Below are 14,907 nucleotides of genomic sequence, written 5' to 3' on the forward strand. Positions count from 1 at the left end.
GCAGGGAGCCTGCTCCCCCCACCCCCGTGCTCTCTCTCTCTCAAATAAACAAAGTCTTAAAAAATAAACAGTGTGGAGGGGGTGTTAGGGAAGGGGGGGGGATGTGTTTGTGGGGGTTACTTGAGTGTAAGTCACACCTGGTGCTGTGTGGGGGGGTGGTGTGGGCTTTAGACCATCGGGAAGCCGAAGAGAGGCGATGCCAGGATGGGGGGACCTCAGGGTGCTGAGGGCCCAAATACAGCAGCCATCAGTTTTGAATTGCTGTCCCGAGTTCCCTGTTAGGACTGCCTGTGTGGTGCCGTAAGTATGTTTCGGGGCCACCTTTGTCGTTTGCCATAGGCTGGCCGTGTCTGGAGTTACAGTGCCATTTCATCTACGCACTGGCCCTGGAGTCTAGAGCGTTTACGGCAATCAGTGGAAACTGTGTGTGCATAGCTGAAGTTATGCAGTCTCAGAAAAACCCGTCTGGTCTGATTGAGGTGTAAAGGGCTTTTTTCCGCATCTGAGTTCTGACGAGTTGAGAACTACGAGTAAGGGAGACAGAAGATCAAAATAGGTCCTTTGTTATGAATAAAAATGATGCTGGAGCATAAGGTTTATACCTGTGGGTAAGATTGCCTAATATCGGGGTGCCTGGGTGGCTCGGTCGGTGAAGCATACGACTCTTGGTTTCGGCTCAGCTTGTGATCTCAGGGACGTGAGATCGAGCCCAGCCTCGGGCTCTGCTCTGGGCATGGCGCTTGCTTGAGGTTCTCTCTTCCCCCAACTCTGCCTCTCTTGCTCCTGCTTTTTCTCTAAAATAAATAAATAGATCCTTAAAAAGGAGACAGAAGATTGCCTCGTATCGACCCCCAGGATTGGACAGACTTTCCAGATGTGCCAGAGAAGCTGTGGTGGGAGGAGCAGAGAAGAATGTGTACTTCCTGCTGGCGGTACTTCCAGAAGAAGAGAGAATGGAAGGGACAAGCTCATGAGAATGACAAGCTACTCCTCCTCTCGTGGGGGAAGCGTTTGTGAGGGGGGCAGAGAGGCCAGAAGGACTCTGCTGGGTGATCCCGCACGTGGAAGGAAACCCTCGGATCAGTTTTCTCTGTCAGGGTGACAGAAATTCAACCTTCCTAGATTCTAGAGATTGGGAAGTAGTCATTCAAATTACAAAAATACGAAGAGGGCTGGTTTAGATGGCATTGCCGTGTTGAAGAGCCCATAATGGGTGCTGTTACGGGCAGAAGATAAACCAGACTCCCTTCCTTGTTTCTGAAAAGCCCTCCTCATCTGTCCCCGTCCTGCCTGCTAACTTTCCTTCCCCTGTGGTGTTCAGTTGCAGACCTGGGGTCAGAGCAGTGCCTTCATTGTCCTCTGTTCTTAGGACCGTGTTCCTGCTGGATTACTCTTTCGATGTCCTGTCTGTGCAGAATGTATTCATCTGTTACGTCCCAGCACCATCCCCATATTGGGCTCGAGCCCTGCCCCGAGGCACACACCGATCTCTCTGGTCTCCAAACTGTCACTCGCTGGCCCCACGCAGCCTCCCGCCGGGTTGGCTGCGAAAGTTTCACCAGCCAGCTGCTGGAAGTGCCACGGGGGACGCGATGTTTCTTGCACTTGGTTTAGGTGTCTTGAGTTTACTGTACACGTGGGAAGCGCCCCGTAAGTAGGCAGTTGGTTAAATCAACGTGGCAAAAGGACGTGGCTAGCACCCTCATCAGTACATTAGAACAGGGTGATGCGTTGTTTATGCTGGGAGATGAAATTACCGAGGCAAAGAACAGAAATGAGCTCTTGTCTCATGTCACTGACATGAAATCAGAGAATCTCAGGGTTTTGGAGCTGAGAGGGTAGATTATCTGGTTCAAGGCCATCATTTCACAGCTGAGCACACTAATGCTCCTGATTTGAAAAGAAATATTCAGAGACTGTGAGCTTAATATTTGTGAGAGGAAGAGAGGATATGCAGTAGGTGGGTTTTTTCCAGCCTTAACATTAGATTATCCACAGAAGGCTTATGTGGTGGCTTTGTATTTACATTAGGGAGTCCTCTAAGTGTTGCAAAGTGCTTTCCTATTATCTTGTAGAGCCTCACCTTATGTTCTCACTAAAATCTGTGGAGGAAGGCGCTTTTCACAGAAGCTTTCGCCACATTTCATCCTTGGCCTTCTGCATCGACATATGCAAATTTGCTGTGCTGGGTTACATTGCGGGTCAGGGGCTCCTGCTTGCGTTACAGTGGGAGCAGTGGTGACCCCGAAAGATTGCTTGACTTGCCCAAGGTCACCGGATTCCTAGGATTAAAATGCAGGTGTTTGACATTCCCACTGCTCTCCGGTTTCTACTACCCCCTGCTGCCTTTTGCTTCCTTAAATAATTATCTGTAGGCTTTGAGAATCCCGGCTCAGAAGGGAAGCGCATTTTCGATTCCCTTATTAGCTGAGAGAAAGAACAGCTCACACCGGTACTTACCCACCCAGAGGAGACCAAGCTCGGAGTGAGGACATCCGGGCTGAGTGCTGAGAGAGGACACTGCCCTTTGCCTGTGTGGCGTGGAGAGCAGGAGTGGATCCAGGAGGAGGACAGGCCACCCAGCCAGCTCTCAGCATCTCCTCGGTCCCAGGTGGATTTTCCCCGTGAAGATCCAATATTTGCTTTATGTTGTAGAGACCCCAAGACATCAGTGGTGATATTTAACTACCGTATAAAAATGTCAGACAAAATAGGCACAGTGTTCGGGTTTTTTCTGCCACTGTTTCTATGAAATTGTGACTATTTTAGATTTTTAATTAAAAAACATCAAACTTTAGTGTTCGCTCTTACTCATTTATTAGTTAACAGAAAAATTAACAGATAAGTGTGTGTATATATATATTTTTTAAACAGTTTTTAAACACTGAGTCTTGTCATAGTAATTAGTCACAAATTCGGTTTGGTAGGTTGCAATTAGCACTTAAAAAACAATAAAATAGAAAATATCACAGTGCGTTGTACTTAGTAATGGTAAATATTCTATATTATTATAAAATATTATTCTTATGATGGGTCCTGGTTAAGAAAATTTTGAAAAATGCTGTTCTCACGTTTGGGAGGATTATTTGGAGAATGGGCTATGAGATGGGTCTCGATGCTATATTTCAGCCTGATCATGGGCTGCCAGTGTCAGTTGGTCTTCTCTTGGTATAAAACCTTCATTATTAATTCATTCACTCAACAACTACATTTTGAACACCCAGTATATGCAAGGCGCTGTTCTAAATGCTGGCATGAGCTCGCTATAGCAATTTACTTACAAAGCAACTCATCTTATTTTCAGAGAAAACTCTATCAATTTGCAGAAGGTTTAGCTGTAGATAACAGAAAACTCCCTTAATGTGACAGAAAACTCCCTTTAGTAGTCCTTTTTTATTCCATACACCAGTTCTGTGCACACCTTACTGGCCAAGGCAGGTACAGCCATACCCAGATACAAGGGTAGGACGGAACTGTAGTTTTTTAGCTGTAGAGTTAAGGTTCATTCCCAAGGAAGAAAGGAAGACTGACTATGGCGGAGGGGGACAATTAGAAGTGCCTGCCACAAACCTTAAAGTTTCTCATATGTTAACAAAATTCTGTTTCTATGGATGGGAACCTGGAACTTTCTGTTATTCTTCTGTGGAAAAGCACAGGCTGGGCAGCTGTACGGCTGCACCTGTTGTGCACTGCACAAGTATGCCCTGCCGAGGGGGCAAAGAGGGGAGATGGAGTTGGAAGAAGAATCCAGAAGGTAGGAGGACTAAACTGTATTCATTGTCTCAATAGTACACACACAGTCAGCTTTTTAGAGTCTGAATCAGTGTAAGATACTATCCAGTGTCCTCCTCTCTGACCTCTCTGTGGTACTTCATGTTACTTTTCTGCCATGGTGGGAGAGGAGAATTAGGGTTATAAATTAAGCTTGCATTTACTTTTGATGTGAAATGGGAAATTAGATTTCTTTCTTCGTTTCGAGCTTCAAAAGTGCACAAGGGAGATAATGCTGTCCCGGAAGCACCAGAATTACGGAAAGATAGGAAGGGTCCCACCCTTGTGCCGCAGAGAAGCACACGAAATCGCTTGCACAAAGCCCCGCCTTATCTGAGGTATCCAGGTGGGGTCGGTCTTGGAAACCGTGGTGGAGAGGGGAAGGAGGGTCTGGTCTGAAAGTGGGTGTGCATCTTTTATTCTTTGCCTGCACCTTCTTAGGAGCACATTAAACATTTATCAGCAGCAAATGCCCTGCAAGTGTTTTTCCAAATTGTCATAAGAAAACCAAAAAGGGAAACGGAAACGAAGTTTGCCGTCTGCGTGTTTTACCTTCTTGGCCTACTTTTCTCTCGCCTCACGCTAACGTTTGCCTGCTCTCCCCCAGCCCCCATTTTGATGTCTGACTCGTGCTTCAGGTGAGGTAGAGACAGAATCAGTCTGGCACGGCATGCGCCCCTGTGCGCCTTGCCCGGTGATTTTCCGGTGCCAGGTAATGAGCAGGCTGGGGAGAGCAGAGAGTACGGACCAGAAAGACTAGAATGGTTGAATTCATTTGGGCAGACGTCTGTGTGTGTTCTCAGTCTTCCATTGTGCTGAAGACTTTCCATCTCGTGGAAACTAAGCTAGGAATGAAACCTGTCTTTTGTCATCAGGGCTTGCCTTTGTTATAGTCTCTGGTGTCTAGGAAAATTGGTCTGTGTACAAAACTCCAGTCCAAGTAATATCTTTAACCCAGCAGGCAGACTGGATGAGAAGGGAGGTGGCAGGCCTTCTCATTAGTGTTCTCAAATACTTCATTCTAAAGAAGCTGCCGGTAGAGACTCTGGCCCATGAACCGTTTCCCCTCTGCTGTTGGGTTTTAAAGTCAGTCTCATCAGAATTCAATAGGACTGTCTTATTAATCAGGAAGAGAAATTAGGGGGAAAGCCGAGGAAGCATTTCTTTTTTTCCCCCAATGGATCACTTTTCGAGGTTGCTGTAATTCAAGAGCGTGGCATGAATCGGGCTCTGTATTTTCAATGAAATGTTATTTGCGATAAAGGGAAAATATCCTCTTCTTTTCATGTATTGTCAAATGAATCTAACCACCTTGCTAATGACGGCATCCCAACGTGGGCTGTAAAGACTGTGTGTTTTTATTAGTCACAGGGCTGCTGATTTCCATCTTGACACATTTATTGATTACCCTTTGAGTGCCCGCCCATGTACCAGGTGCTTTGAGAATTCACTCTGTAAGTCAGACACGGTCGTTTCTGCAGTCAGTGTGCAATCCTAAAGGGCGGGAGAATGCATTAAGAAAACGGAGAACAGAAATGGACTTAGCCCAGAAGACAGGAAGCTGAGGGTTTAACAAGAATCCCAGAATAGGAGGGACAGTCGAGTTTGGGGAGATGGCATTTTCCTATCACTCCCTCCTGGAGTGAGCATAGGGTGAGGCACACTTGAAATTACAGGGTGTGGGATCTCCCTCTACAGTGAGGTCTTTCCAGTTGGAAAGTCTTGAGCTGTGCTCCCAAAAGAGGTGGTGGAATGCCCTGTCCGAGTCCAGAGGAAGGGAGGGTGGGTGTCTGTGTGCCTTTCTGAGCCGGCTTCTCCAGTCCCCCTCTGACTGGCGGTGCACCGCAGGGCCCTTGCCTTCCAGAAGCGTCGCTGTGCCTGGGTGGCATCCGTTCCCATGAGGTTGTGCGGACCCCAAGAGCCGAAGCAACATGCTGAGAATAGTCCTTCCTTACACAGGACGTGCTCAGAGACTGACCAGTGATGGGGATGTGGTCTCTATGGCTGTTCACTGCAGCTGAGAAGAATCTTTCTGAAAAAAAAAAAAAAAACGAGTAAATGTCTAAGGGATGGATGGAGTGTTCTTGGGGAGACTCTTCAGATCTTTGCTTCTGAGCTGAAGCGCCCCAGTTTCTCTGTTAATTCTGACCTCAACCGAACTCTGAAATAGTACAGAATACAGGTCTTCTGTGATATTTGGAGTATTTCAGGAACTAAATGCTATGGGATGAGGTTCAAATGTAATGACTCATAGGCTGAATTAGACTCTAATAAGTGTAATGACACTCATTAATAAGTTCTGTTATAATGAAGTAGTAGGGTTCACTTTATGCGCACACAGCATAGAAAGGGAGGCTTTAGAAATAATTCGCTGACTGCTCCTTGGAGAGGTTTATGATTGGCAAGAGGAAGTGGATTATATTTAATGAGTGAATGAATAAATATTTAATTGATTTAATTATTATATTTAATGTATTACAGATACATTGAGGAAGGAGTAAAGGGGAGACACTGGCTTTATTTTTCCTTAAAATGTGTTGCTGATGTCATTGTGGCCATCATTTTAATGTTTTCCTTCCTCAAGTATTTTAGGAATAAGTAGCCAAACTTATTGACTTTGGATGTCACCTCCATTTACCTCCCCAGCCTGCCTGTGCCGGAGTCGGTGACAGGTGTGGCCTAGAGGTCCAGGAGCAGAAGGGAGGCGGGAGGGGCCGGGAGGGAGGGCGCCTGACTCACCCACGGCGGACTCTTTGCAGACTTGGAATAACTGAGCGTCTTCTGTGCTGAATTTTGGCTGACACAGTGGGGCTGCTCGCTGAGAACCCGGGTGTCTGTCTTCCCTTCCTTTCTCGCATGTTCTTTGTGCTTTGTGTCCTGGGAGGGAAGAAGCTGGCTGTGGAGAGCCCACCCAGCCGTTGCCCTTGGTTGCCCTCGGGGGCACATGCCTCCTGCCTGGCCACGAGCTCGTCTGGCAGCAGCAAGCAGGTCTCAGCCTGTGTTCCCCGTGAAGGCCCTTTCGTGCCTGTTCCATGTGATCCAGCCTCATCGTTGCCTTCCTCCCTGCTGCTTTCAGTGGGCAGGGTTCAGCTGGGTCTCACCGTTCCTCACCCTCCAGTGAGAGCCGCTGGGGCTGAGGGTGCACAGACGACCCTGGTGAGCCGCAGCTTAGCTAGTTTTCTCCTGTACATCCAAGGAAACGCCAAGGAAAGGTGGCTTCTAACTTGGAGAGGATGCAACGGTCACCTGACCCTACTCCCTGCCACCTGCCTAAGTGACAGAAGGTAGGACCCATCTGTTCGAATGTGACTGGATCGCAAAAAAACAATTAGCAGGTGGGAAATTTGTTTTTCAGGACACACGCATAAACCTGCCATTATAGGGAGGACTCTGGTGCTAATTTAGATGCAAATGGAATTGCCCAACTAGAGCTGATTACAGAAAGGTCAGCATGTCTATATGCTCAATTTCACTCCTACGCTAGGCATTGAGTTAGTGGGCTGCTGCGACGGTGGCCGTGATGGCTGGGCTTGGGTCCGGCCTTTATTTTTGAGAGAGTTTTGAATTACAGAAGCGGAATGTGACACATGGTGTCAACTCCTCCCTGCCTATCCATCCCCTTTTTAAAGGAAAATAAGCTCTGTTTTGTCCATTTCTGGAGAAGCTTGAGATATTGATAAAAAAAAAAAAAGTGCGTGGTTGGAGCTCTTAGGCTACTAAGCTAGAAAGGAGTAGATTGGCCGTGAATTCAGTTGCTGTCCTGTTGGGAGAACTGATCCCACCTGTACGTACACACACAGCTTCCAGACTCAGACCACGCTGGGTTGGAGCCTGGAGCGTGGGACCGGTGACGGGAACCAGGGTGTGCGGTGATGGCAGAAAAGCTTGTGGGTTCGTTTGGTTATTGCAGGGTGCTGTAGTGCTTTTCAGCACAGCCAGAAATTTATCTTATGCATTTGAGGATGTGTGTCTATATTCTTTACTGACTAGGTAACGAGGCACATGCACATGTAATATACCGCAGTACGTGTAGTTTGAACAAAACAGGCACGCAGAAGTTTCGCAGAACAGTACCTAACTCCATGCAGCGTGCCTAACATTTTTGGTTTGAATCTGGTCTGCATCATGAGTGAACCAATGCATTGATTTCATGCTCCGCTTTTAGATCTCAGACTCTAGTTTGAAAACACCAGTTTAAGGGACTGGTGAAGGCGCTGAGCGTGAAGGGGGATCCAGGTGAGGGCTAATGGAGGGTGGAGAGGTGGGTGAAGAAAGGGATTGACTGCAAAGGATCGACTCAACTGCCCTCTTTTTTTTTTTTTTTTTTAAGATTTTATTTATTTATTTGACAGAGAGGCGGCGAGAGAGGGAACACAAGCAGGAGGAGTGGGAGAGGGAGAAGCAGGCTTCCCGCCGAGCAGGGACCCTGATGCAGGGCTTGATCCCAGAACTCTGGGATCATGACCTGAGCCGAAGGCAGATGCTTAACGACTGAGCTACCCAGGCGGCCCTCAACTGCACTCTTGATAGAAGTCCAATTAAGTCCCCGAGTCAGGGCTCAGGTTCCGTTCTAGAACTGGGGCTGGAAAGTTAGCACAGAAGAATGCCTCAGCAGATATATTGTATATGTTCATGCTTGTGTTTATCTTGTCAAGGATAATTATTTGTTTGTGGGCAGGAGTTTTCCTTAGGTTATTGCTGTCATTATGGTCTGCCTTTAGTGAGAATTAACATTCCTAGGCTTGAGTATCCTTACATTTTATCGTGTCTTATATGGTAGTAAGGTGGAACCTCATTTATTAATTCTACTAGTATTTCTTCCTAAATTTGTAGCTACCTGCAATTCCTTACTGAACAAGAGAAATGGCTATGGACAGCCGTCTCTAAGGCAAAAGGTCTTAGGTACATTAACAACTGATTGTCCTTTGTAGTTGGACCACCAAGAGGATGCTGCTGTCCTGTTGGGCGAATACTTCCCTTCCGGGGAATGAGTGGCAGCTTCGGTTTTGCATTCCACGTGGCAGAACTGCTCTCCCCTGGTGCTTCGGGGTTAGCTTTCCAGCGATCATACTTAGGCTCTGGTCTCATCCTCGTTAAGGACGTTGCCTATTTGGGGGATTAGAGGAAGATCCTGAAAAGTAAGATAATGGGGCAGGAAAAGATTTTCTGGGATAAAAGTCTTCTGAGGGCTCCTTGCATGTGGAGGAGGGAAGAGACAGAAAGAGAAGGGAACCAGATTTTCTGGGTTTGGGTATTAGTTTGAGGTGAGGGTGACCTCGATTTATAAAGAGGTTGCAAGTCTGATGCTTAGTAGAATTGGGTTTTTGGTATTTCTACCATGTTATGTAAATGCTGCCCCTCCAGGTGTTGTTCTTAAATCCTCTTAGCTTATAAATGACAGCTTTGATTGCTTAAAAAAAAAAAAGAATAAAATCTTTCATTTATCCAGCCTAAGAGTAGTAAACAATAGATGCTTAATGCCCTGCTTTCATGTTGGCCCGCAAAGACTGAGACTTCTATTCTAAAGGGTTTATGGCTACGCTTTTGAGCTTATTAAGGTCATGTGTAACTTAAGGGGAGAAAAGCTGATGGTGCATTATTGGTGCAAAGGCCGCTCCTGGAATTCTGCAGGACGCATCAGCTCAGCAGGGCTCAGTAAATAAGGTTGAAAATGCAATATTGCAGACACTGCATGCATGCATGGCCCATCTGAAATGACTGGTGCTGCTTGTTTTCTAGCAATCAAGATTGTTCGGGAATTAGACTTCTGCCTACATGACTTTGGATTCAGTTTCTGCTAAAGGACCCCGAGATGGTGGCAGTGGAATGGGTGTGAGCTAATGGAGCTGTGTGTTTGGTGTTGTACTGAATCGTTTCCCCTGTAGCTATAGTTGGTGACATCTGTTATTCTGTAGGTTTTTATAAAAAAAAATGTCCCCACTCTCTGGGGCCCTCAGAACAGAGGGCCAGAGAAGAGAGAAGAATTAAAAATTAAATTCAACTCTGGCAAATGTAAATCACTAGGACCTTGGAGGGTAGCATTTATTCAGTCCATGTTACTTTCAGTACCGGCTCTGCCCCAAACCGTGTACATTGCACTGGAGTAATACACAAGCCGTAGCGTGTGTCCCAGGACAGCATCAAGAGTGCCGCGAGCGTGGAGCTGGAGAAGACCAGGAAACACAAGGATAGAAGCAGTGGGTGACAGGTGCAGGGGCAGCCGTGAGAAGCACTCTTCTCAAGGTAATTTATTTGCCAAGTGGTTGAGGCTTATCTGTTTCCTTTGTTTTATTTGGGCCGGAGAGAGCCCTGTAAAGTTGGTCAGATGACACAGTGGTGTGTTGAGTGTTTTGAGGGCTCGCAGCAGGGGCGCTGAGCTGGAGGAGGGAAGAGTGTTTGCCCTCTGCCGTGTGCGTGCTCAGGCCGCTTGGGGTTCTGCTGGGGTGAGCTGTCAACCCCGAGAGGGTGTATAGGCATGCCTCGCTTAGCATAAAGAAAGGAGACAAAACTGATTTGGGCGTATCTTATCCACCTGGACTCCTCTATCTGGAACATCCCTAAAGCCCAAGAAAATTTATAAAAATAATTTAAGCCTTTCTGTACAGATGCAGCCATCTTGGAGATCTGATTTCTAAACTGACTTGTGGATTCTGGCGGCAGAAAATTACGAACAGAAGAGGCATATATTATAAAAGGAATGACCAGTCTCAGCTATGATAAAGTGACAGTTAACACTTTGAAAGGAAGGAAGAAAGAAGTGGAAACCTGGAAAAGGGAAGATGCAATCACTCAAAAAGCCTCGCCATCTGTTTCACTTTTAGCGTCAAGTGCATTAGAGTCAGGGCAGGGGAGATGGCCAAGATTTCTAGAGGATGGAGTTGGAATCTGAGATTTGGAACTGTTGCCCTGGTGATGTCCATGCCTCCCAGTTTGGCTGTTTCTCTTCTACAGACAGTAAGGCAGCAGATGACCCCTGTTCATCAAGAGGTGTTGTGTTTTGCTTTTAGGAAGACAAAGAATTGTATATGAGTTCTTAAAATAGTCCCTATCAAAATGTTTAAAATTTGAAGGCTTTAAGTACCAAATCCTCGGCACTTCGAAAAACTTGACTCTTGAGCGTTTTCTCTTCCCTGAAAGACTCTCATTCTACTGCATAGGAAATTCACACCATGTAGACAGTACTAGTTTGTTTTATAAAAAAAGGTCAGTTACTTTATAAGTGGTAAACTCCTATAGCATTTTATAAATAACACTTTATGTATGTTATTCAGCTATACAAATTTGACTTGCAACTTTCCAGAAACTTATCTAAATACTTTGTGTCTGTCCCTCTTATTTGCCACTTATGATGTTATTATTTCATTTATTAGATTCTATATATAAACCCACCTTCCTGGACAGAAAATGTGTTCTTATGTTTCTAGCTCCTTGTACATAGCAGGTCCAATAAATATTTATTGGATGACTACTAATGAAACAGTTATACTGGGCTTTCTAATTAATCCTTTACCGACCATGTAGATACTTTCCATTATCTCTTTCCCCCTTTGTGGTTACACACTAAAATCTTTATGGTATTTGAACTGCATTTGATGATACGAGTTGTCAGAACACTTGAATTGCTCTTTTATGTCTTTGCTTTTCCCTTACTGGATTAAAGGGCGGAAGCAGCATGAGGTGTTGTGGAATGTGAATAGGTTATAGGCCTACGTGTGGCTCTGAAGCGGGTTCCCGCGGTTGGCGTGTCCTTGCCTTGATGGGGTCACTGCGGTGAGGCCAGGGGCCTTTGGGGAAGCACGTATCACCGCATCGAGGGGACGCTCACCTGTGCTCACTCTGTCGTTGGTCGCAGGTGACTGTGGAGGAGGTCATGACCACAACCGCGTATCTGGACCTTTTCCTGCGCAGTATCTCGGAGCCAGCCCTTCTTGAGATCTTCCTCCGTTTTATCCTCTTGCACCAGCACGAGAATGTCCACATCCTAGATACTCTCACGAGCCGAATCAACACCCCATTTCGGGTAAGGAGAGCCCCAGAGAAAGGGACTTTATAACTCAGAACAAATTTCAGGAGAGTTTGCTTTGGCAATAAAGGAAGAATATTCTTTTTTCTATTTCCCCCTTTTTTCTCATAGCTGTTATTATTATGACACCATTCTGAATTCCATTGACCAGGTTTTAAGTCCATCCTGCCTAGAAGACAGACTAGCACTTTCTCACCGGTGCAAAAAATGACCTAAGTGGTCTGATGGATTGATAAAAAGCTTACTCCCAAAAGGGCACCATGATTTTATAACATGCCTTTGGATATCTTGCCTGTTTGGCTGTTTATCTTTCCTTTTTGGAAATTAGAGATTGAAATAATTCTGGTATTTGACTGAACTTCTTAGAAAAGTATATTGTCATACCCTCAGCACTACTGGAAATGGAACCAAGGAGAATGTTTGCCCCAAAGCCAAGAGGCAAGCCAAAAGGAGCTGAGGCGTGGGGCTGAGAACTCTAGAGGGGGAGCTGGCCAGGGTATACTCAATTTTCTGTTAGCCCTGCCTTGTAAATAACCAATGTCATATTTGAAAATAACTTGGGAAAGCAGGTGCCACGCAGGGGATCGTGTGTGTGTTTGTGTGTGTGTGTGTGTGTGTGTGTGTGTGTGGGAGAGTTGTAGGGGCGCGTTTATGTGGATCTTTAAAAGTTGGAAATAAGAGCTTAGGCATTTTGTAGGAGGGTGATTCTGCGTAATGGCATAATTCTAGGTAGGCATAGGCTTTCTAATCAAATCCTGTAAGAGAACTAAAAGCCTTAACACACATTCTCTCTGGCGGCAGCATGTTTTTATCAAAGCTGCTAAAAAGGAGGCCATTTTATTTTGTAATTCTGATTTATTTTCCATCTGTGGGGAGCAGAGCTATCCTTCCAATATCTGAAATAGAATGTGTGTTTATTGCTTCCCAGCTCTGTGTGGTGTCCCTGGCATTATTTAGAACCCTCATCGGTTTACATTGTGAAGATGTGATGTTACAACTAGTTCTAAGGTGAGTTGCCATCTTTTGTTCTCTGTAAAAGAAAACTCCATCTATACGAACGCTGTTGTATTTTTCTTGGGGTAATGTAAGCTAAATTGGGACCATGCTTCTAAGGAAGAAAATTATCAAGGACATCAGTCTAATTTCTGTATTATTTCCCAACGTTAATTTTTGTTTTACTATTAAGAGTTTTTAGGGGGCTAAATACATTATATTATAAAATATGCTCCTGAAATAATAGGCTGTTCGGAACTTTACAGAATCTGAAAGTTCCTCTGGTCTGTGGCTGAATGTCCTTCTCCTGAAGTACATTTTTAGGGGCATGTGGTTTTGGAAACAACGTTCCCAAATATGAGATGCTCTTGATATATAATTTCTACGACTCTTGCTCTCCTAATGGCACACCTGCAGCATGCACTCTCTGACCTCTGAGTATGTTTCAATTAAATTCAGTAAATATTTAATGAGTACTTCCTGGGTACAGTTCAGAAGAGAGTAGGGCATGGGGTGGACAGATTGGAAAGGACTTATAAACAAGGCAGAAAAGGTGTGACCTCCAGAAGTACAGGTGAGAAAGCTTTCGGCAAGTGGCTGGTATTTGAGGACAGGTGTCAGGAATCAAGATGGCACTTAGGATGACACTAATTTGGTCATTAGGCAGGGGGTCTCGGGAACACTGAATCCTGCCTTAGCCCAGCTCTGCTTCTCCTTTTGGGGTCCCTGCTTTTGTAAAGGAAGAGAGGGAGAGTTGGCTGGGGTGCGCGCCCCTTACGTCCCCCTCTGGTGCTGTGGCAGCAAAAAGGAAAAAGCCAACCAGGCTTTTGTGTTACTTTTTTTTTGCCTGACACACCCTCCCCCTTCCTCCTCCCTTAATGGACCTTCGGACCCTTCCTTTGACCCCTCCTTGGGAATAAGGACAGAAGAAGTCTAGGGCAGAGGAAAAGGGAGGAGGCTTAGACTGCCCCTGGTCACCATTGGGGTTTTGACACAGTGTGAGCAGAATTACCGAGGAGATGGCATTCCAAGTGAATGTGACAGCATTTCCGGCATGCTAGCTGTGGAAAAGTAGGGGACGGCGAGGTGATGGTGGGAACGGGAGCACAGGCCTCACCCAGGGACACGTCAGAAATGCAGATTCCTGGCCTTCTCCCAGATGTGCCTACTCGAACTCTGGGGGGGGTGGGGCCCAGCGAGCTGTGGGTTGACAAACTCTCCAGGGGATTCTGCTGCCCAGCTAATTTTGAGAACTACTGGGTTAAGGAAGGGTGCAGTGCAGCGAGGACATCTGCAAATGGAGTGATTAAAAAAAGCCAGGCTGGGAAAGGCGGTGGCATCGTGGCAGAGGCCTGACAGACTCGCCATTGTACGGGAGAGCATCACCTATTCACCTCCTTAGAGTAAAAAGCTTTGGGGCTTCCTAGGGGTTGAGATGAGGTCGTCAGTGACTGATCTTCAGGCACTGGCAAAGACCAAATCTAATCACGAAGACAGAGCCTCGGTAGTCTGGCTAGGACGTTTGAGATAGAACATGCCATCCTGAAAGCATTGCTTTAGCCTCCCGTCAAGTCTCTGCTGACATGACGGACGCATTAGCAAGGCCTGAACGTAATCCGTCATAGACACTTGTTAAAGCCTTTTTTTATTGCCAAAAACCAGACTTTGCCTCCACCAAGGGCGAAACCTGATTTATATTTAAATGTTAAATTCTTAACTGCTGCTGCTTCGGTGGCATTAAGCACAGCCGGCTTTGGCAGTGTCCCTGGAAGCCCGCAGAGCTTCTCCCCTCTGAGCCGCCCTGCCAGATGGAGCCCGGCTGCTGGCCGCTCGGGGCCTTCCACATGGGGACCCAGCACGCCTCCCCGCTCGTCTGCTCACAAAGCGGTGCTCCGGGATCACGTTAGCTTCCTTGGAGGCCTGGGCGTGTAGCCTGCGAAGGGGAAGGACTCAGCTCCTGGTTGCGACATGTCCATGTCTGGGTCGGGGCTAGTCTTTTCCAGGGCGGGTAGGGACGAGTTCTGCATGGGCTCGTGGAAGACCTGCTCGTAGGCTCTCTGAGCCCGAGTGTCTTCCTTGCTTCTTTACTGACGATGATGGGATCATGTAATGATGATCGT

General features: G+C 46.4%; 1 protein-coding gene across 11 annotated transcripts in view; it reads left to right on the plus strand.

Moving 5' to 3' along the window:
• FHIP1A (FHF complex subunit HOOK interacting protein 1A) overlaps nucleotides 1–14,907 on the plus strand; it is a 241,748-nt gene that overhangs the window by 196,422 nt on the left and 30,419 nt on the right. For all 11 annotated transcript variants that reach the window (XM_087866512.1, XM_087866513.1, XM_087866508.1 and 8 more), the window contains 2 exons: nucleotides 11,624–11,791; nucleotides 12,723–12,802. In XM_087866512.1, coding sequence (XP_087722638.1) covers nucleotides 11,624–11,791; nucleotides 12,723–12,802 — 248 coding nt within the window. The remainder of the gene's footprint in view (nucleotides 1–11,623; nucleotides 11,792–12,722; nucleotides 12,803–14,907) is intronic.

Source organism: Ursus americanus, chromosome 13 (assembly GCF_024610735.1).
Source record: "Ursus americanus isolate L20-20 chromosome 13, mUrsAme1.1.p, whole genome shotgun sequence".
Lineage (NCBI taxonomy): Eukaryota > Metazoa > Chordata > Mammalia > Carnivora > Ursidae > Ursus > Ursus americanus.